This window comes from Thunnus thynnus, chromosome 1 (genome assembly GCF_963924715.1).
Source record: "Thunnus thynnus chromosome 1, fThuThy2.1, whole genome shotgun sequence".
Classification (NCBI taxonomy): Eukaryota; Metazoa; Chordata; class Actinopteri; order Scombriformes; family Scombridae; genus Thunnus; species Thunnus thynnus.
This window is the reverse complement of record NC_089517.1, coordinates 20,964,026-20,988,148: the sequence shown is the minus strand read 5'-3', so window position 1 is coordinate 20,988,148 and position 24,123 is coordinate 20,964,026. Positions and strand designations below refer to the sequence as shown.

The following is a 24,123-nucleotide window of genomic DNA, read 5'->3' as shown; positions in this document are numbered from 1 at the left end:
ATATAGACTCATAGACTTGACATGCTGATGTTTTTAACTGTCATTGGGCACAGAAATGTTGCTCCTACTTTGAATTCTTACTTGAAGGCTGATTTATTGTATTTTTCATAACACACAAACATCTGAGCTCTTAAATTCATTGTTTATCGACTGCTTCAGTGAGCAGCATTCAGCAAAAAAAGGTCCACAGACTCAAACCTCTTGTATTAAAGATTTATTTACATACCAAACAACAGGAAAACACTGATCCAAACTCAACAGTTTATAGATCTCTGAGGAGAATGTGTCCTACGGGGAACATGAGGGAATGTATTGAAAGCAGACTCGGGTTACATTTACAGTGCCGTCATAGACATAAAGATAAAGACTTGCTCTACAGATACTGTATATACACAAGTGAAAACTTTTTAAAAATCTATGAAATGAATGAATTTTTAGATACTAGGCCACACAAAGTAAACAAATCGCATTATATATATATATATGTATATATATATATAAATAAAATATTTCCAGAGCTTCGGGGAATTTGCCTTTTTAAAGTAAATGCAAAATAAAAGGGCAACTTAATCAACCAGCACCTGGGATGTACATAATTAACAGACAGATTTCATACCTGTGCTGAGTACTGCAAAAGGTAACATGTACACATCTCTGCTGCATTACTGTTTACAGGTTAGCACTTTAAAACACTAAAATCACTAAAATCTAAATCTCTAAAATCTATTTGGGTATACAGCTTTTTAAATTTTTGCTCCCTCCTCCAATTTCCCACATAATGCCCCTTCACACTGCCAGATTTTCCTTTAAGAATCCAAAATACACATTCAACAAATCCTTTTTCTTGGAGAAGATCATTTGAAGTTAGTATTTTCTATACACGTACTACTATTTCTTAAGGGTTTAAAGCAAAATTAAGTGTCAAATTAAAAATTACTCTGGGATTATAACCCAAACTGTTTACAGCATGTTGTAAATGTTGACCAACGTTTCTGCCACAAACTGGGAATTTTGTGTAAACGATGAATAGAGTGATTGTTAAGAGAGCTTTAGCATCTGTTTTTGTTGTTGGTAAAACATAAACTTCGATATGAATATCAAAAACATTATTTACACATACAAAAACAGGCTTAAAAACCCAAACAAATCAAGAAGAGGCCTCATGAGAACATCTAAAATCAAATCAAGATACTGATGTGAAAGAGTCTCCAATAGAAATGGGAATCAAAAAGCTTCAACAAAATGAAATCAAAAGGAAAACTTCAGACATTTCAGTGTGTGTAATTTTAAAAAGGGACTGCATGCAGCATTTAAATTGCACCGATAAATCACCATTGACTTTTTATCTGCATTCTGAGCCACCAGGTGGGATTTTCTAGGAAATCTGGTGGAAAGATTTACAGTAAATAAGTCACAAAATCCAAGAAGCATCTGGACTGATGCTGGGAATTGAACCCAGAGCCAAATACTGTCCTCTTTATGGCAGACGGAGTTTCCTCAAGGATAACCTCAACCAGTTTGGGTGCCCGCCAGCTTTTATGTCAACATTTGAAAGCTTTAAGAAATACAATCACATAAGTTGAATGAAGAGCTGACAGCGAGTCATCTGTCATATCTGAATATACGTTTGACTAAAAGTACGCAAATGACTTTAAACATATAGTTTACAGGTCAAGTAAGAAGATTGTAGTGTATGTACTTTTATTTATAAATACAAAAAAAGTATTTTACATATATTTAGGTGATAGACGTTTGACAGAAGAGTTCACAAATCTGGTCTTTTTTTTTTTCCTCCAGTTGTTTAAAACTAGCTCGTCAAACACTTGAATCTTGTGGGGATTATTAGCAAATACCAGCAGCCAAAGCAACATTATCATGTGATCAGGATGTGTAACAATCTACAATGCTGAGGTATGCTGCATAAAGCATTTTTATAATTAATAACTGTGAGACTTCTTGTTTGTTGGAGACGTGCAGGTTCACTCTGATTTAGGTTCTCCTGTCTCAGTCAGTGAGACAGAGGATTCCTCTCTGACATCCAGGCTCTCCGAGTTCACCACGGACTCCTCACAGAGATCTAAAACCCCGTCTGATGTACAGGAAGACGATAAACCGGAGAGAGACAACTGCTTCGCCTCCCCTTCGGAAGAACCTTCAGTGACGTTACTCATTTCTGTGGAACCCTTTTCCTGATCGCCTGCTGGTAACGTCGGCTCTGAGTCTGGTTGGTCAACAGTTGCGAGAGTAACACTTTCAGATTTGACACTTTCAGCTGGTTTCAAGTCCATTTCCTTTGGTGTTTGAGCTGGTGCTGATGTCAAGACGTACAAGACTTTTGCTGGCTGTCCGTAGACAAGATGCCTGCATGAAAGGAAGACAACACTGTTGTAAAAGCACGATTCACATTTACATCCAGACTTTAACAACATACAGTTTTACCAAACGTTACTTAGTGAAACTGAAACCTGAGAGACCAATTTATTTGTTTTAAAGGGGCACTCCACCAATTATACACATGAAGGTCAGTCTATGAAAACAGTAGGAGGAGCTTTAAATAACTGATGATGTCATAGTGGCGTCATCAGGGTTATTTTAGATCGGAGACTACAAATTAGGGCTTGTCTGAGGGGAGTCAGGACTGTGCAGACTGGATCACTGGTGATTTCAGACCCCACCCTTATTTGCTGTGATGTCACACTGCCATCGCTGACAATAACCTCACAAGATGATGGTGGTCGCAGTTTTCAGAGCCAGGAAGACCTCAGTGCATGATGGGAAACTCTTGGTTGTCACCTGATATAATAAGAGCTCATTGTTCCACATGTTTGACATTGAACTTTAGAGAAACTCTTATTTCTCCAGGATTTGGGTTTTATTAGTCTGGTTCACATGTTTTCAAGTCTGTCTGAAAACAACAGTCAGGAGCCCAAATAAACATTGAAACATATTTTTTTGCTGTAATCATTCCTCCTGTTCAAGATCCCTTCATAATGCACCTACAATGCAAGTGATGGGGGACAAAATCCACAGTCCTCTTTCTGAAGCTAATATGAAGCTTCAGTCACCAAAATGAGTCAAATCAAGAAGACATTTTTCAACATTACAGTCTTTTTAGTGCCAAAGTTCCTCTTTTTGTTGCTTTTACTTCCACCGCAGCTCAACAGGGAAACACTGTCCAAGGAAACGCAAAGAGGGAATGTGATGCTAAAAAAAGACTGTAAATGTGGCAGATACCCACTTGATATTATTAACTCAGACTGCTGAAGCCTCATATAAGCTTCAGATAAACTTTTAAATGCATTTTTGCACAAAATGACTGTGGATTTCTGTGTTTGACCAATCAGAGACAGTCAGCGCCTCAAACCTGGACCATAATGTTCCTGAACCTTTAGAAAGTATTTCTCCTGGAGGATATTTCAACTGTACGTACTCAATACAGGTTTGGACAGCTTTGTTTTGAAATCTGGATCCCTGAAAGGGACCCTCACTCACCTTTTTAAAATTACTGATGTAAAAGTAGGAGTTTTAATAGGAAAGAACACAAAAGTGGAAATGTTGTACAATTTAATTTAGTTTAATTATATTGGACAAACATTACACTCATGTGTTGAGTAATTAATTATATTAGACCTCTGTTTTTAGTTTGGCTTCAAAATGAAGGCAGAATTGCACATTCACTTCGTATTTCATGGCTTTGATACAAGAAATCTTATTAGGGCATATATTCAGGGTGAAAACTGTTCTTCTTTTCTTGTTGCTATGACAGTAAATGATTTTCCATGAACTTTCTGTGTAAAATAATGTAATAAATATGAGGGTTAGGGAATAAATGTGGTCTTTGCTATTGAGTTGCATCATGGGAAATGAAGGATCGAGTGTTTTTGGAGCTTCACCCATACTAGATACTATCTGATTTTGACCTTTTGCAAGTCCCATATTTTAATGGAAGTGCAATATTAAATCTCTGGAGTACCCCTTTAAGAATTTAATAAATGTTCTTTGTTCTTCTGCATGATCAAGTGTTTAAAATGTAATGTGGGTAATTTCTACTCACACTCGATCTTTGGCTTTCATATCTGCTGGGTCAAAAACAAGAGACAACCTTTTCAAGAAACTTGTACAAACACTAAATACCAGCCATGACTCAGGTGGTACCTGCGGAGAAAAACGTACCTTTGTCCTGAATGACTTTGCATGTATGATTCGGTCTATCGGTTAAATGTTTGGTCATCAGGTCACCACCTGATGCATCCACGAGGAGGTCACAGTTGAGACAGACCAGCGTGAATCTGAGGAAAAACGAAATCTTGTGTCACCAAAACTACAAACAGAAAATACTGCATTTAATGACAATAATGTGGAAAAATACAATTTAATGAAGCTTACTTACTTTAATGCAGATGAATTTTTCTTATTATCCATTTTCAAAAATCTGTGTTTGGTGATGGTACTATGAAATCTATCAAAGGGCAAAGAAAGATTTGTTAAACAAACACTCTTTGCCTAAAATAAAGTGCCTCAAATACTGATACAAATTCCAATTTTTTGCTCACCTTATCATGTGATTCCCGATGGAAACTTTGCAACTTGTCCGATATTTGCAGGCGCCACAATTTGAAGCCATTGGGAAATGAGAAAAGAAGTCGTCGACTTGCGTGTTGCACTCGATGCACGTGTAACGCCCTCCCTTCACTCTGTAAATTGGAAATGAGAAGAGCACATAACAGAAGTTCAATCACACGGCCAAAGAATGACCTTTTATTTAATCAGTCAGATTTCAAGATACTGTGGTGGATAATGAATGAATGAATGAATGAATGAATGAGTTTGTGTGATTAGGACGTCATTTCTTTAACTAAAAACCTGGAGCATGACAGCAGATGCACAAACCAATTACCCATTACCTTTGTTAATTGTTAACTGTCTGGTGAACGTCTGGCAAGTTCCTCATTTTAGTCTACTAGTCTGAACTCTTCTATTAAACCTCTACATCTTTTTGTCTTATCTGCTTACAAGCTCACATCATGTTACTAAAGCCAGCATATTATTTTTGATTACTGAGCCCAATTAGCCATATATCACTCTCATTAGTTTAAAAAATGTACACTGTATTATTTTTAGCCAGCCTAATGAGGAGTGTCTGGAAAATTAACTGAAAACACAATTAGCTCATTTGTATGTTGCTTTAATAGCATCCATTAATTTGCTGCCACCCTGTCATGAATACCCAGGAGCTGGAGGGCTCCATATTAGTGGTAGAGGGGGGATGAGGGATCCTGAGTGATTAAGGGGGGCAGAACTGGACATGTATTTTTTTCTTAAGAGCCCAGAGTTTGTAGACATGCATGCCTGAGAGCCAATTGCCAAAATAAGTGATCTTTTACATCACTAAAGGTAATAGTGCAAACATCCGATTCAGTACAATTCAAACACTTCAAAAAGGGTCATAACGTTTAAGTCATGACGTTGCTTCACAAGATGCCACATTTGTCAAACATGTTTACATAAAATCAAGGAAATGCAGTTACTAACCTGCATACCCTAAATGTAAGTACCAAAGCCTTTTTTATTGCTGCACAAATTCAATTTAACAAAAAAAATCATATTAATTATTACTAGTGTATATTAGTGTCTGACTGCTGTGGTGAAGCTCAGTTAACTACCTGATGTTCTTGAGTGACAGGTTGTGCTTGGAAGTACGACCGACTTGCTTCTTGTTCTGAGGAGTTTTAGCTTTTCCGGCTCCGGAGACATTTGATTTAGACTTGGACACACTGACTGGAGGTTTGGTTTGCTGATTGAAACTTATCGTTTCTGGGCTGACAATGAAACCAGATCGATCGGGGGAGTTCGGCAACACGGGCGTCTTTCCTGTGAAGGAGGCCCGAATGGTCACCTGGAAAAGTAAAGGGAACACAAAATGTATTGACACTGAATTAAAATGTCTATTCATGTTAGAAAGTTAAAACAAAGGTCTACAATAAATGCTGCACTGATGTTTTAATGATGGGCTCGGACCTTTGTTCCCGGAGGAAGACCCTCCAGAGCTTTAGGTTTTCTGAAAGTCTTGTGGACATGAGTCCTGTGCTCCAGTTTCTCCTTGTAGGTGAGAAAATTCAGCCTGCATTTTCCACAGCGATGGATCCCTTTTTTCTGAAATAGAAAAAACATGATTAATAAGTGCTGCTACTAGAGGCTAATTGCTGAGATGTTTCATTTGGATTAAATGAAACAATATAAAGAGCGTGAAAGAAACTACTTTCATGGCTATTAATAGAATGGCAGTTAATTTTGTTTGGTTCCAACTCTGCCATGTTCATTGTTCCTTGAGGGCAGAGAAGAGACAGCAGGTTTTACTGTCAGCCTTTTATGTATTACAGTAAGCTGTTCTGCAGACAACCAAATCAATCCAACCTTGGAATTGGAGCCAAGTGTACAACAAAAAAAGTGACTTCTTGCAAAAATACGATTTACCATCTCAAGAAGTTTTACAATCAGAAGGCAGTTACAAAAGACGTTTTACTGGATTAAATGACCCCAAATCTATCTTACATTTGAAATGGTCTTTAGTTAAACAGTGTAGCTTTACAACAGAGGAGATAAAATGCAGCATCATACCTGATGTTTCATGTAGTGTTGCATGTATATGTAACTACTTCTAAGAACTTTGAGACAGAATGGACACAGCATGACTTTTGTGTTTTCATGGGCACTTCGGAAATGTGTCTCCACATCTGAGAAGAAGGACGACCTATAATTGCACACCTGTGGAATCAGTAAAAAGAAAATATCAGGATCAGTTCATGTTTTGCTTGAAACCTTAAACCAAACATCAACTTAATAACAAGCGACAGACCTGGCAGACGTAGGGCATTTCCCCAGGCTTGTGGTTGTCCTTCATGTGTTCCAGGAGCACTTGCTCCGACTCAAATGCCAATTCACATATCTTGCAATTAGCTACAGGAGGAAAGAAGAGAAAAAATGACAAATTGCCATTCAGTGTTGGCAAAACGGTCATGTCAGATTGAGCTGTATAGACGTATAGATTAAAGATTATATACTTGACGATTCAATCGGACTGTGAGCGCTCTCGATGTGGCACTGCAGCTGGAATGGAGTCATATACTGTCGGTAGCAATGTTGGCAAGTTGTGTGGCTTTCCCAACTCTCACTGTTCTGCTTTTCCAGCTCCAGGTGGTGCTTCATATGGTTCATGAACCTGCCAGGAAGGAGAGAAACACCAATAAATGTCACTTAACCCTTAAACATGTAGAAGCTCTCGAGTAATCAGATCAACAGATATGTGACATTGATTTTAAACTTGCATATTTATTAACACAAAGGCAACAAAATCAAAACCTTTCCCACAAGTTTCTGTGCCCAAAGTAGAGAAGACATTAACGAGTTTCAGGAAAACATCTAGAGCCGTAAACAATTAAGTAATAGTCTGATGAGTCACTTTTCACCCCCTTTCCTACATCTAGATGGGTTTTTGTTTAGAGACATTCAGGCCTTCAACTATGTCTATTTCCAATTGTTAAACTGACTGGAACACTGCACTCAATCCAAAAACTGCTCTGCATGACCAGAAATGAGACAATTTTATGGGATCAGTTGGAAAAACTTTCCCCAAAATCTTTTACTGGATACAAGAGGATAAACAAATTAAATTGGGGTTCAATCAACAGCAGGATTACATAAAATAGAGCTGAACAATTAGTTGATTAACCAAAAATTAAATGTTTTGATAACTGATTAATGATTTCAGTCATTTTTAATGCAAAAATTTGCCAGCTTCAGCTTCTCAAATGTGAAGATTTGCGGCTTTCTTTATCATATATAATGATTATTAAATTAATTAAACAGCTCTGAGTTTTGGACTGTTAGTCTGACAATCTGAATATCCCACATAGTTTAATAGTTGTAAAATAGATATTCAAAGAGGGCAGAGGCTGTTCTGGGGGTGAAAGATGACCCTGTCATCTATTAAATACTTCATATTCATGTATTGTTATGTGCGCCAACCAAATGCTCCACTTCCATCAGTTAATCAAAACAATGTGCAACAACAAATGCGTAGTTTGTTTTCTGTCACAGCTCAAGGTTAACTGAATTACGCATAACAAAAGAAGCTTTAACTGAGGGCTCATAATCTACATATGCATGAAATTTGCAATGATTTCAAGAATATTTCCACTTCTAAAAAAAAAAAACAAAACAAAACAGATGCACTAAATCAAAACCAAAGTCAAGAAGTGGGGAAAAAATGTAAAATTCATGGCTTGAGTCTACATGGTTATGGTCCAGGTCCCAAAGGTTTAAAAAAAAAAAAAAAAAAAAAAAAAGATAAATGAAGTATTCTCCGTGCACCTCACTCTCTAAGCATGCATAATGGCTGTTATAATATCAGCAATTACACAAAGATTTTTTTTTGTCCGATGATGTAGTGCTCTGCGGCTGCAATGAGCACCTCCACAGCTACCTGCAACTGCTGCCCGGACGAGGCAGGGCCCATTTTTCAGCCTGTACATTCTGCTACCTCAGCTCCTCTAATAGAAATTTTTATGTGGATGAACTATGACCTCCACTGTGAGAGTGCAGTTGCCGTACAAATATGTTTCCCCATTAAAAGCAGCTTACAGAGGCTTTTTTGCAGTGTTTTGAAGCAAAGTTATTTAATCAAAGGAACCGTTCTACGCCACCTTAACTAGCAGTCATTCTTCATGTTCAGGCCCACGAGGGAAAATGGTCAGATACCGTCGTCCATCTGAGAGGAAAACTGCAGTAAGGGCCGAGGAAGATGCCTATCCTTTCTTTATTGGTGCTGGTGAGATATCTTTTCAGCAGGAGACCGCAATGTTGGGTTCTGTATGTTACTTTCAGGCCTTTCACCTCAGTGTCTCCAGTGATGATGGACAATATGCAATTTAATAAATAAAATAAAATAGACTTAAACAACAGGAGTGTATCTATTTTTTCCTTTTGTCTGGACCAAGGGAATTTGAGCCTGCAGGATTCCAATTTTGCCGACTTGAAACCGAAACCAATTTTTTTCTCATTACCCAAAGTTTCAATGTTCCAACCAACATGGATCAACGGGCATATTTAGAGCTTCAACTTGAAGCTTAACTCAGTTTCCTCTTCACCATCACAGTTCAGCACAATGTCCGAACCATCACCAATGACACACCAATCCACCTGTTTAACTCAACTCTCCGTCTTACCCTCATTTATTAACAAGACACAGAAACATTTGAACTCCCTCATTTCAGACAGCAACTCACTTCCACATCAAGGCTGAACCAAAGCCTCAGACTTTACTCTAGTGCTGCAACAATTAGTCGATTAATTGATTAGTTGTGAACTATTATATTAGTTGCCAACTATTTTGATAACTAGATTAATCGTCAGAGTCATTTTTCAAAGATAACAATGTCCAAATTGTCTGATTTCAGCTTCTCAAATGTTAGTATTTCTTAGTAGGTCTTCTATGATCGTAAACTGAATATCTTTGGGTTGTGGACTGTTGGTCAGGAAAAGACCTTGGGCTTTCGGAAACAGTGATTGAAATGTTTCACTATTCTCTGACATTTTATTGACCAACTAATTGATCGACAGATTAATTAATAATGAAAATAATCATTAGTTGCAGCCCTACTTGACTCTCATTTCAAATGCTTCAAACTGCCCCGGAGCATGCTGACGTTTACTGCTGGATGAAGAACTACATCATCAGCAAAACGCAGTGATGAAACCCAGAAGTCAAAAAACTGTACAGGTTCCAATGTTTTGCTGCGTCTTGAGATTCTGTTTAAAAAAAAAAAAAAAAAAAAAAAAAAAAAAATCTCAAAGAGAATCGACACCAAGACACAGCTTTGGTAGCCAGCGTGCCAATCCACAGACCGTGTGCTTGATCTATTGCATTATAAAAAAAACACATGCAGACTGGTGGACAAACTCCAACGGCCACTCTAGTGCCCTTGCAAGAGCGCTGAGCTGGTCCACAACCTGGACACAATCCACATTGCTTTTTCAAAATGTGAAGCTCAGACAGTCAAGACAAAACCTCTGGTTGTGGCAAACCAAGAAGCTGTCAAACTGAAGGAGACAACTTTTTTGAGTTTGGGACGCCTGATTCAGCAGACAGGTATTGGGATGCCAGAAAGACTGCAGCTTCTGTGGTGGTGGAAGCAAAGGGAATTTGGGGAGTCAATGGAGGAAAATGTTCGAGGTCTGGTAAACTGTCAGATGAAGGAGAGAGAAGCGTATTATAACAAAGAAAACTCTTCATCATACCTGATATTGTTCTTGAGAATTTTCAAACAGCTCTGACACTTGAAAGTGTGGTTGGTCTTCTGTGCCTCCTTCTTGTTCCCATCTCCCTCAAATCGGCCGTAGTAGAAATCTGATACCAACATGATGCGCTTATTTGAACTAATACTCGGGGCCGATGGAACTGTACTTTCCACAGCGTTTGCACAGCAACTCTGAAATAGAGACGTTTTACATTAAAAGAGCATATTAAGAGCATGTTTATAGTCTGTTTTTACTTAACTGTTAATGTCTTTCAGTGCTCTGCTGTTTTTGCTGCTACAAAATAAGACCAAATTAAAATAAAATAAGCATTCTGATAACAAACTGTTTTGTTCCAACATAAGTTGGTTGTTCAGCTCATGGTAATAACAAGTGCTTACCTCATAGTTTTTATGTCTGATTTCACTGGAAAGAACACACTAAAACAACTTGTCAGATGCATCAGAGAGCGACATCTGCACAGTCTTTTAACTACTGATTTATTTCAAACAATAGTTCAGTCTGAACAGCCTTAATCAGGCAGCTCTATAATCAAACAGCACAATATGACATTAAGCAAAATGTTTTTTTTCTACCACATTTTTACTAGGGGTGCAACGGATCACACAACTCACAGTTCAGATCGTATCACAGATTTGAGTCACGGATCATTAAAAAAAAAAAAAGAAAAAAAAAGGGGGGGGGGGATAAAACTTTGCTTTCCATATATTCTGTAAAACACTTACAGCAAGGAACTTTTGCCCATGGTCATCAAAACTTGATAACTTATAAACATGAACACACATCTTGCTCTGCAGTTTAGCTTGTTGAATGAGCCACCAAACAAACATTCAGCGTGGAGAAGCGCAGCGCTAAGGTCAGTTTGCAGTTAGATCACTAATTAGCTGTTCAGCTGCAGCACATTAAACAGCGTGTAAACATAGCTGCAGATGTCACTGCGGACCCGTTAAATGCTGGTTTTGTCGTTGCTCTTTAAAACCCCTGTTAGCGACACACTGTCTGTCTATGACTTGTACTTAGAGCAGTTTGTTTACGTTGTCTTAAATGAGACATTAAATTTTGCAATTAATCCGCGGTTCACATGGGACCGAACCGTGGGGGGGGGCGATCAGTACGTATCACGGATCAACTACGATCCGTTGCCCCACTAATTTTTACATTCATTTCCTCTTAAACATGGACAAGGTTTTGACCTACCATCACATGACATTTCAAGGCCTCCTGATGAGGGAATTCTTCTTGGCACTTTGGGCACTTTTTCTTTACGATCCCATTTTCCACTGGGTCTGTTATTTTCACTGGCCCTACGGAAAACCAGTAAGATGTTACATTAAAAAGATACCAAAGTACACAAGTAACTACAGTTAGTCTGTATAGCATGAGGGGATTTGTTTACAGTAATGATATTACAAAACAATATTGGTATCAATAAAAATTCCACTACTAACTGAAACTTACCCATTTCAGACTTGACTTTTTTTACTACAGTTTCTACTTGCTGTGGTGGCAATCCTCGTTTCAGTAAACTTTGATCTGTATGAAATATGAAAATAAATTATTTACATATTAGTCATTAAAAACTGATTGATCAGCAAGAATGGTAAAGCAAGTTTAAACTTTACATATAAATGTGTACCTCTGTTATTGCTATTGGCCTTAACAGGTACAGAAATGGTTTGGAGGGTTTGTGTGTTGGACCTGTTGACCTGCAGCGGATTCGATTTGGTTGAATACACAGCAGGGCTCTGGACGTTAGACAACGTTACAATGTTGTTGCTGATTTGCTGCACCTGAGGCCGATGGACAACACCAGGTAATACTGTGCCTGGAGTGACCCGCTGAAAAAGATGCTGCTGACCAGCTGAAAGACAGAACATAGAAACTCTTAAAAGCACATTAAAAACGACGACTTTTTAAAATTCACTGTTGAGAGAGGAAAATGGAGTTACTCATCAGAGCTACGTTACACTCAGATTTACCTGGTACAATTGTAAATGAAGTCCCAGGAGGGTACTGTGTCCCAAGAGAGGCAATGATCTCGCTGTTGTTCGTTAATTGCGGAGAAGTGACGATGAAGCCCTGAAAACAAATTTGAATCCATATGTCAACATGGTAGCTCACAATGTATCAACTATATTATAATTTAAAAGGCTATTCACACAATCTCCAAACAAAAAGCATAAAATAATTCTAACACCACCAATACCTGGTTGTTGACAATAACTGGCTGAGGGGTCACTGTTGATAGATTGGGTGCTGTTGTATTCACTGCATTTCCAGTGATACTCAATGGCAGCATTATTGGTGAAGGGCCCAGAACCGGCTGAGGAGCAGGACCTTTAACTTCTTGTTTTCCTACACTGTTCCTCTGAGGAGGTGGAGGGTTAGGCTTACTATCCTTTTGGTTATTAGCTGTAAGAACATACACAATGACTAAAATTAGCACTTCAACAGAATATTTTATATTCAGATCCATTTAAAAATGATTAACAAATAAAAATATGATTATAATCTACAATATCAATATTAAACAGCAGTGGGTGATTCTGGACTGCACATTTGGTGACATTATGATTAAACAATGATTTATATATGTGGAGCTTAAACATAAACAAAATGCTGAACCCTAAACATCAATATATTTAAAAATGTGCTGTAACATACAGAGCACTCCAACGAAGATGGGTTCATCATCATCATCATCTATCAAGTGAACTTCTGGAGCTGGTTTCTGCCACGGCTCCAGCTCCTCTTCCACACATTCCATAAAAAGTTCAGACATTTTGGACCTGCAGCAGAAAAACACCATGTTGAGTCAGTCTGACAAACTACTTCCAGTCGGATACTATTTAAATACCACTACTAAATAAATAAATACCACTACTGCAAAGCTACATGAAGCCCAACCCAATTATTGATACAAAAAATTAATCCTGTGTCCAAACAGAAAAGTCAGGCTGGTTGAAACCATATGATAACCAGAATGTTGATGGTGGTATAAGTCTGATTTTATTATAAAATATTTGGATTTTGAGCAGCAGCAACAGTGTGAGCTTACACTCAACACATGGCAGGGGATACAATGAAAAGAAGACTTGTGAGAAGTGTGGGACATCATTTGGGTTTGTGGTTCTCTTTAAATCAAGAACATTTTGAATGTCACATTAGGAAAATCACAGCTGTGAATAATAGAATTAATGATGGCCAAATCAAAGTTTGCTGCATTGGTTTCAAGGTCCTGCTAGTGTGCATGCTGGCTCTCTGTCACATAATTAATGTAGTGTAATTGCCAGATTTTGTGTGAATGCAGAGCTTCATCCTGTCTGCTGTGACCTCACTGCTCTGCGTGTGTGTATTTCAGCCCCACCCTCGGTCAAACAGACACACAGACCTGCAGCTCTTTATACATCCATGACACAGAGACAGAGAGCACAGAGACGAAAACAGTGATGTAACTTGGTCACAACGCTACGAATCCTGACCTCACACCCTGCGTGTTGTTATTGGCTAGGGGCTACACACCCACTACTCAAAGGCTGATGCCCAGAAACGTCCAGCACACAGCAAAATAATAATAAGAAAATACAGGCAGAGGGCAGAGTCTCTGCAGATAAATACAATGCCACACCTTATAGTGGGTCATAAGTGATGATTGAGAGAGATTATTTTTGAATGACTCTATGCCTTTTTTTTTTTTTTTTTTTTTTTTTTAGGAAAATCCTGCATAATATACCTTTAATTGGTACTGAATTAATTAACTAAATCATTTTAACTACAGGGCCATTGATAAATGAAAAAATGAAAAAAAAGGTTGCACTGTTGTATTGCAGTAACCTGATGTGTCAGATGTTTGGTTTTTTTTGTTGTTTTTTTACACAGAGCAATCTGAGAAGTCGCCCTTGGTAACAGTTTGGAAAAGGATAGGCACTTTCAAAAAACTACTTGGCAGGTGACTGGACGAACCATCTGTCTATCACCGTCTTACCTTGAAAGGCAGCTGGATTCACAAGATCATGAGATGATGCAAGAATCCTCAAATTTCAAACACAAATTCGTCATAGTCAGGAATGTCAGGAATGTATGAGGGTATGAAAAAATAGATACCACCCAAGCCTACTTATGGCTATTAAACACATATTAACAAAGGCGATGCAAGAGCAGATGGTCTGTCCGTCCCTTACATGCAGAGAAACATCTTGACGGGGAATATAGCCGTATTGTGGGGCTGATGCATGTTACTGATGAGGAAATGCACTTCAGCTACCTCTGCATGTCTGCACGCAGCACGCAGTGCTTAGTTACAAAACTTCAGAGGTGTACGACAACTTGCGGAGCCTTCACGCTCAACACAAGACACTATGACATCATTTTTGATGTGTGCACCCTCACACCGGGGACACTGCATCGAGCATGAACCTAGCTTTAAGGCCATATTCAGACCAAATCAGGCATTGCGGCGCAGGGTTGTGCGGGAGGTGTACAGGGGTGTTTATTTGTAACTGCTGTGAAACAATCAGAAACTAATGTTTTATTCCTCTCATTCACCTGCTTTATTGTAAACACTTCCTGCTCTCTCTCTCTCACTGGTACTCTCAGCTTGCTTGCAATCCCTCTCTGTCTCGTCTTTTTTTAAAGTGAATTGGGAAGCTGTCAGCAAAGCCTAACTTTACTTTTAATGTTATTAAACAAAGAGAAGTGTCCTCCCCTCTTCCTAGTAACGTATTTCTACCTCCTCATGTCAGGGTTTTGCAGCTCTGATCAGTATGATCGCCAGCTGTGATTGGCCACCACAGTGTGATGTCGGGTTGTGTTTCTCCAAAAGTTGATTCTGGTTCAACTTTCTTGCTGCAGGCCGCTCCAGCACATCTGCGGCCCCCACCCCCACAGCCTAAACACACTAACCAACTCCTGATTTGGTGTGAATTCAGCCTAAAATAGAGATATGCAGTGTGATGCCTGAACCGCACCCACATGGTTTCCATGGTCGGTGTAGCAGCTTCAGTTTATTCAGTTGATTCAGATTGATAATTAAAGCTGCAAGCAGTGTTGAATGGGCCTTTGCACCCTTCAGGCTCCATTCAGCAAGTTAACAAAGTGAATCTGGTAGTGAAACCAGATATCAAAGAGCCCCCCACATTTAGAGGAGATCACACTGACAAATGCACAGTATATGTGTGGATAGAGGTGATGAGCTGTGCTGGTAGCATTCCTCAGGAGACCCAACAGGAAGTCTATGGTGACATTAGAGTGAACCATCAGTCTGTGGAGGACATCGGTCCCATGCTCCAGGAGCTTGAACAGGCTGGCCTGGATCTCAACTCCTGTGAAGTGAGTGAGCCATGGAAAGCTAAGGTCAGGGCTCTGGTAGCCAAGTACAATGGATTGTTTTCCAGGAATAAGCTTGACTGTGGAGAAGCAAAGGATTTTGTTCATTGTATCCATCTCAAGGATGAATGGCCCTTCTACCTCCCATACAGAAGAGTCTCTCCAGCAGACTACCACAAGCTCAAGGTGGTTCTTGACGAGATGGAGGAAAAGGGTATCATCAGGAAGTCCTGCAGTGAGTGGGCATCTCCCCTGGTATTAGTCTGGAAGAAGAATGGAGACCTCCGAGTGTGCACTGATTTTAGGAAACTAAACCAGTCTGATGCCCTGGCTGCTCTTGGAGGTAATGTTTTCTTTAGCTCCATGGATCTGACCTCTGGCTTCTATAATGTCCCCTTCCATGAAGATGACAAAAAGTTCACCGCGTGCACAACTCCCGTTGGCCTCTATGAGTATAATAGACTACCACAGGGCCTCTGCAACAGTCCAGACTCCTTCATGAGGCTCATGACATCCATCTTCGGTGACCAGAACTACACCAGTCTCCTTTGCTACCTTGATGACCCCCTCATCTTTGCACCATCTGAGGAGTTAGCCCTTGAGAGACTTGAAATGGTGTTTAGTCGCCTGCAAAACCATGGCCTCAAACTTGCTTCAAAGAAATTTTGAGACAGAAGCTCAAGTTCCTGGGCCATATAATCACTGAGAATGGTGTGTCTACAGATCCAGAGAAGGTTGAGGTCATAACAAACCTTACAGAGAAGGACCTCATGATGGAGGATGGTTGTACTCCCTCTCCTCGGAAGCTGAGATCAGTTCTGGGCATGTTCAACTACTATAACCACTTCATTGAAGGCTTCTCTACCCTAGCAAGACCACTAAATAAGCTAACATCTGAGCCAAGACCCCTTCCCCAGCGCCCAAAATGGCATAAGCTGTCTCCTGCTGACTGGACTACAGAATGCCAGGAAGCCTTCCGGTCTCTGAAACAGGCTCTCTTGGACACTGTGGTGTTGGCTCACCCAGATTTCAACATGCCCTTCATTTTGTCTGTTGATGCTTCCACCTATGGTCTAGGTGCATGTCTGAGCCAAGTAGCAGAGGGTGAACAGAAAGCGAGACCTGTAGCCTTTGCCAGTAAGTCCCTGAACCAAGCCCAGTCCAGATATCCTGCGCACCGCCTTGAGTTCCTGGCTTTGAAGTGGGCTGTCTGCCACAAATTCAGTGATTGGTTGAAGGGAAAGCCATTCACAGTGTGGACTGATAATAACCCACTCACCTACATCCTCACCAAGCCTAAGCTGGATGCTAGTGAGCAGCGGTGGATGTGCAAATTAGCCCCTTTAGACTTTGACATCAAATATGTTCCAGGCGTGCAGAATGTCATCCCTGACCACCTCAGCAGAATCCCTTTCATTAAGGGCAGTATCACCAGGCGAATTATCCAAGAGCCATACCAGTCTCTTGTCAACGAGGCGAAGGAGGTTCAGCCTGATGATGTCCAAGACGCATTCCACTTGACTGTGAACACTCTGGTCCTGTCCTCAGAACCTGGAACACCAAAGGCAAAATCTGGTAATGTCACCACCAACACTGTTGCAGCCCTCCTTTCTGCTCATAGTGTATGGGAGCCCTGTTCACAAGACCAAGTGGCAACTATAGAAGCAGTTGGCAATATCTACTCCCTCCATTCTCAAAGAACACTTCCAGCCCTCTCACATATAGAACTCCAACGGAAGCAGTAGGAAGACACCACCATATCCAGAGCCATGTACTATGTTCAGTGAAAGCGGTGCCCATCCAGGCGTGAGAGAAGCCATGAGAATGCTCAGGTCCTAAGACTTTTGAGGCAATTGGAAAAGTTGAGGTTGATAAATGGTTACAGGGTAACCAAAGACCTGTCCTCAGGCCATAAGGTCCACCAGCTTGTTGTCCCAACAGGACTGAGACCAATAGTACTCAGGGGCATCCATGATGATGCAGGGCATCAAGGCCAGGGTCGCACACTTGAATTGGCTTGTCAGCGGTTTTACTGGGTTGGCCAAGAGCAGGAAGTCAAAAAAGTAAGTGGCAAAGTGTAAACGTTGTGTTGTGAGCAAATCTCCAGAACCTGAAGCTAGAGCCCCTCTTTATTCCATCCAAACTCACGCTCCACTTGAGTTGGTGTGCATAGACTTTTGGAGTGCTGAGAACTCGAACAACAGCTCTGTGGATGTCCTTGTGGTTACAGATCATTTCACACGCCTTTCTCATGCATTCCCCTGTGCGAATCACACAGCAAAACAGGTGGCCAGGCGATTGTGGAATGACTTCTTTTTTGTTTATGGCTTCCCAGAGAGGATCCATTCAGATCGTGGTTCCAACTTTGAGTCTCAGCTCATTCGCGACCTCCTTGACATAGCCCACATACACAAATCCCACACCACAGCCTATCATCCCGCTGGAAATGGAAGCGTGGAGCGCTTCAACCGCACCCTTGGCAGCATGCTACGAGCTTTACCCCCTCATGAGAAGAACAAGTGGCCTCAGATGATCAACAACCTGACATTCTCATACAATTGTACCAGCCATGAGACAACAGGTTATGCCCCCTTCTATCTCATGTTTGGAAGGATTCCCCGTTTGTCAGTGGATGTCATGTTTGAGTCTGCTCTGAGAGATGAGAGAGTGGTCGACTATCATGTCTATGTCACTAAGCTGAAACATGACCTGAGGGAGTCAATGGAAGTTGCCCAAAAACACGCAACCAGAGAGCAATCACGTCAAGAACAGCAGTTTGACAAGAAAGTCAAAGGTTCTCCTGTGTCTGTGGGCGACCGTGTGCTCCTTGCAAAAAAGACAGAACGAGGGAAAAAGAAACTAGCTGACCGATGGGAATCTGGCCCCTATGAGGTCACTTGGAAGGATCCCAAGCTCCCTGTGTACCGCATAAAGAAGGTCGGCAGTGATGAGGAGAAAAATGGTTCACCAAAACCTCATCATGCCTGCCAACTTTCTGCCTCTGGATGTGGAACAAGAGGACGTGGAGGATGTTGTGTCCTCTGCTGGGTCATCTGATTACCAAGCACCTCCAAGTAATATTCTGCAACCAGGAGATGTGGAATCTCGCACAAGGGAATGGATCATGCAAAATGGTGATATGGCATCCACTGATGCATCAGGACTAGTTCCAAACCAAGATGGAAGAGTTGAAGTGGGGGAGGAGGATGAGAATATTCAGAGGGAGGAGAGAATTAGCAGATATTCCCAGAACTCAAACTCTTATGAGCCCAGCCAAGAAATGGATAATCCTACTCTTAGAGCAGGAGCCTGTTGACCACTCCCATGCCCAAACCTTGTAGGCTCTGAGGCCCAAGATGAACCAAGTGGTTCATCACACAAGAGCTAGTTGCATGATAAAGGCAGTTTATAGATTTGTGTGTAGCCTCAACATGGACATTGAGTCCTTCTAGACAAATATGAACCCCAGGTCAAAGTAGTTTAACAAAGGTAATGAATTCTACATGTTTGAACATATATTATCACTATGTGTGTTTTAATCATTTCAAAAGGTGCATTTGAGGATGTAGAAATGTGTATACGGGCACATTTTATCAATGTTGAGTAGAGTTACATGGCCAGTTTCTCTTACTCTATTTGTTTACGAATATCTTGACAAGTAAAACATCTGTATCAGTGAGTTATTCACACCTTTTTACTAATTATGAGTCTCCTTGAGGCTACCTGTAAATACAAGAGAAAAAAAGAGTCTTTAATAAGAGTTTAAAACAAAGCACCAATAAAAAAATTTATGTGATGCTTGAATTTAGTGGAGGCGAGATGTAACATATGCCTCTTGCATGTTACATTAAATACATTAGTTGTGCTTTAAATGGTGCTTGTAAACTTAACGGGGGCATCATAAACTGTGAGGCTAATATAGTCCCCCATTACACTTCCACATAGTTTTAGATACAAACTTCATTTGAACTTTAAATTAATCACTTTGACCTACAAATCTTGAATTTACATGTGTTTTCTATCCTTTACTGTTGGGGCGTTGCACAGTCCAAGGGCTTCTGTAGGGCTTCTGTATGTTGTAAGACTTGGGCTGACAGGTCTGACTTTACCCATCCCCCCCTTTCTTCCCTCCTTCTCCCTCTCAGTTGGAGAGCAGGATTTGGAGTACTCTTCTTGTGAAATATCCTCATAAATCCCATGTCTTTGGCCAAATCTTATATAAAAATCACATCTGTTTGAAGAAATTTTGTTGCGAATCCATTGATACAGGTTTCAAAGTGGTCAGACTTATAGTTTAGACATCAGAAGTCCATGCCCAGAGATTGCCTCCCCATTGGTTTACATTGTTAGGTGTGATGTGGCACTCCAACTTTCGGGGCTGATAATATCTAAACCGTTCGAGTTATTACAAAGTTTTTAACAACTTTTTTTCAGCACAGTGTCATAAGTCATGTATTAAAGTTTGAAGCCGATACCATTAACACCCTAGATAGATAGCATTTGTTCGGGGTCCAAAATTGGGGAAAAGTCGTACTTTCATGTGTATATTGCGGACTTCCTGTTGGATTTAGGTCAGGGGTGTCAGCGTATGATTTGTAGGTCTTGATGAGACAAATAATTGAATTTTGTTTCGATCTCTCTACGACATTCCTACAAGCCGTGGTGGCCATTTTAGATACATAGGTGGCGCTATCGAGCACATTTTGGCACTTTAGGGGTTAATTTTTACATTTTATCACATTTTTTCCTAGACCTGATGTCTGTACCAAATTTGGTGAGTTTCTGAGCATGTTTAGGGGGTCAAATTTAGGGTTTAAGTGGTGAGATAATAAAGAAAGAAAGAAAGAAACCCAAAAGATACAAGAGAGTCTTCACCCCTTTGGGGCTCAGGCCCTAATTAAAGTCGCAAGCAGCGTTGAACGGGCCTTTGCACCCTTGCGCACGTCGGGTGCGGTGCGGTCCAAGGGCTTCTGTCATGGGCATGTAGATGTCTCCAGACGTGGGCTGACAGGTCTGACTTTACAAACGTGTAAAGTTTGGTGCGACCGGAGCATGTACAATAAAGTTATAGCAATTTCCTTGGTCATGGCGAAACATCAAATCTGTGTGAGGATGCCATTTTTCTGCAGGGTGAGACATGTCTGTCTTGCTCACCCCTTTGTCATCAAAATTATACACTTAAAAAACTGTGAACCTATCCTTATGGATTAAACATATCACAAAATGTTATATTCTGACATTTGATTATTTCCGAGAAGAATAACAATTTTACAATAATATATTGTAAAAAGTAACTTTGTAAACCCTACACAAAACATTTACAAAGTAAAATTTGAAGAAAACAGTTGCTGAGAATAGGTGTACTGGCCTGTCAGACAGCAACTGTAATTGTTGAGGGCTAATATGTAGATGTAGATATTTACTAAATTGGGGTGCGTTGTTTTTTTATTAAATAAAATAATTGTCAGTCTGGTGGCTAAACATATTTTTGTCACTAATGCGTGTTTTAATTCATCGGTAAGAGTCACTTGAATGCTTTTCCTCCTCTTGTTTCAGCATTTGTAATTTGCCTGCATGAGCACATTAAGGGAAAGTTGATTTCCAAAGCAGATATTTAAACTTGTCAATCGCGGGTGTAACTAAAAGTATAATCAACTGTTAACAGAGCAATCATTAATGTCAATACTTACTTGTGCTTTTCCTACAAAAATGTTTTAATGTCTGCTGGAGCATGTACAATAAAGTTATAGCAATTTCCTCTGTCATGGTGAAACATCAAATCTCAATGGTGTGAGGATGACAATTTTCTGCAGGGTGAGACATGTCTGTCTTGCTCACCCCTGTGTCATCAAAATTATGCAAGATTTGGGCCCATTCATTTTAATTTCAATAAATAATTTGAAAACTTTTGATGAGTTTGTGTTTAAAAGAAATTCACTTCCTAATTTTCATCAAGTCTATTTTTAGAACAGTAAAGACTTTTAACCCACCTGGTCAAAGTTTGATTGACATGTGTACTGTCAATCAAACTTGACTTGTACTGGTGTGTAGAGACAATAAGTAGGCCTAACTGCAACTGGACACAGAAAAATACTCATATATTTGAAGGGAGAATGTGAGCGAACCTCTAGGTGCTCGGGCCTTAATAAAGGAAAAACTGCAGTACAAAGCTACAAAATTTAGTTATGATTTTATTTTTCTACAGTAGTTTATCACTTAACAGTCACCCTCACTCCATTTTTTCCCTTCCCCTCATAGGTCATCCCCACTACTGAATTATACATATAAGACCTACAATTATTGTAAAATAAATGATAATAACCCCAAACTTCATACAAAGTTTGTATATAATGCACTGTAAGTATATAGACCTTTCTGCTATATCCTATAAAACTGAGCTACATTCAACTGTCACACCCATCCCTGCCTTTCTTCTCCTCCCTGTCAGATTGAGAGCAGGATTTCAGAGCAGTCTTCTAGTGGAAATATCTTCATAAATCCCATGACTTTGGCCAAATCTTACATTAAAAATCACATTTTTATAGGAATTTCGTCGCAAATCCATTGATACAGGTTTGAAAGTGGTCTGACTTATAGTTTAGACATCAGATGCTTCAATTTGGCACAAAGTCCATGCTAAGAGATTGCCTCCCCATTGGTTTACATTGTAAGATGCAATGTGGCACTCCAACTTTCAGGGCTTATAAAATCTAAACCGTTCGAGTTATTACAAAGTTTTTAAGCGCCGCATCCTTGCTTGGTGTATTTGCCGCTTGCTACTGGGCAGGTGGTATACAGTGGGTTTATCAAAGCTTTTACGCTGAATTCAGCTGATTGCTTCTACTGAGAGTGATTAGAGTGAAACTGTAACATTTTAGGCCATAACACCAAAACAATGAGCTGAAGGACGATAAATTGTAAAGCTGAGGGGAGCTGCATTAATTCTCTGAGCAACCCCCTCTCACTTTACACATAAGTTACATATTTGATCCACTGGTAATATACAAAATATTGATAACAGCAGCTTTAAAAAGTATGAAACCCCATGAATTGCTTCTCTTTTATTGAACTGGTATTTCTTGACCGACCAACCGTTGGGACAACATATGCTGATGTTTTTAGAAGAGACTCAATGCGACACAGGCTGCGATATCTATGACTGTTATTGAGATCTGATCAGAATAATTGAACCCATTATTGGCACAAAGCTTTCCAAAGGGCCCCCAAGATGGCGACAGTAGTGTGGATGATGCAGCTGCCCAAATACAGATAAAATCTCTATTTAAAACACTATTAACAGGCATACATTTGAATTATTTATTAAATCACTGTTTGCTGATGTGGGAAGGGGATAAACACAGCTGGATGAATTGATCTAGGAATGTAAAGATGCTTGTTACAGTTTTGAGACAACCTAAATTAATTTTAAAAAATTAATTAATTAACTGATGACATAAATGCTTAATACAGTAAAATCTCGGAATAATCACCAGATCGAAAAACAACGATCAAACAAGCAGCGCTGTAAATTATTAGCTTGCTCGGTTTTCTTCAAACAGCAAGGTAGCTAATGCTAACGAGCTAACGTTTTCATGTTTTCCAATGCTCATTATCTTCAACTGCTGCAGTGTGCAACAGGATTTAATGATTCAATTACATAATAAGACTTTTGGGAGCTGCTTCAACACATTTAGTCTCCATTTTATCCTGTCGCTGTGTCGCAAGAGTGATCGGTTATCGATCAACCGCACAATAATATTAGCTAGGCTCCGTTAGCATGTTCACATTTTCTGGGAGGAGGATGTTTGGACAAAGACTGAGTTTAGTTTGCAGGGTTTTGTGTTTCAGCCTACCTCTCTCTCCCGCCCAGCCTCGACGTTTCAAGGCAGAGCCGTGTCTAGAGACCCGACTTCAGCGCGGTCCTCGGCCTGTGGACGAATGAGTTCAGACAGTGCTGCTCTCCGCTCAACACCGGAGAGGAAAGTGTGTCGTCGGGCCGAGGCGGCGGAAACAGTCGGTGTATGTCTGGACCAACCAGCCGCATTTCTGTCCTTAACTTCCTTTTTTAATTTGTAGTACTTCCTGCTCTGTCCCGCGGGATTTCTTGAAATTAGCAGTTCGTTTTCTTCAGGATTAAAGGACGGGTTCACATTTTTTAAACTGTGTCTGAAAACAACAGTCAGGTGCCCAAATAAACATTGAAACAGGTTTTTGTTGCCACAATCATTCCTCCTGTTCATACCGACCATTGGCCCCCAGCACATACAATGTAAGTGATGGGGGCCTCCTTCTGTGCAAAAATGTATTTAAAAGTTTTCTGAAGCTAATATGAAGCTTCAGCCATCTAAATGAAACAAATCAAGTACATATATTTCAACATTACAGTCTTTTTATAGCCAAAGTTCCTCTTTCTGTTACTGTCCTTCCGCCCCGCTCAACAGGGAACACTGTCCGAGGAAACGCAAAGAGGGAATTTGATGCTAA

The 24,123-nt window shown here is 40.1% G+C and overlaps 1 protein-coding gene across 2 annotated transcripts; it reads right to left on the bottom strand.

The window, feature by feature from the left end:
• Positions 1–199: 199 nt before the first annotated feature.
• On the bottom strand, positions 200–23,670 carry LOC137183186 (zinc finger protein 280D-like). 2 transcript variants are annotated; one of them, XM_067590055.1, is made up of 18 exons: positions 23,493–23,668; positions 12,979–13,103; positions 12,521–12,726; positions 12,294–12,393; positions 11,951–12,175; positions 11,773–11,847; positions 11,512–11,618; positions 10,297–10,487; positions 7,062–7,219; positions 6,857–6,957; positions 6,619–6,765; positions 6,019–6,153; positions 5,664–5,896; positions 4,554–4,694; positions 4,391–4,459; positions 4,174–4,289; positions 4,055–4,076; positions 200–2,361 (listed from the first exon to the last, which is right to left on the bottom strand). In XM_067590055.1, exons 2-18 carry the CDS (start codon positions 13,094–13,096, stop codon positions 1,980–1,982), a joined length of 2,526 nt encoding a protein of 841 aa, XP_067446156.1. In that variant the 5' UTR covers positions 13,097–13,103; positions 23,493–23,668; the 3' UTR covers positions 200–1,979. The 2 variants fall into 2 exon arrangements, with proteins under 2 accessions (XP_067446156.1, XP_067446166.1); XM_067590065.1 differs by lacking the exon at positions 4,055–4,076 and having other exon boundaries at positions 2,199–2,361; positions 23,493–23,670.
• Positions 23,671–24,123: the final 453 nt, after the last annotated feature.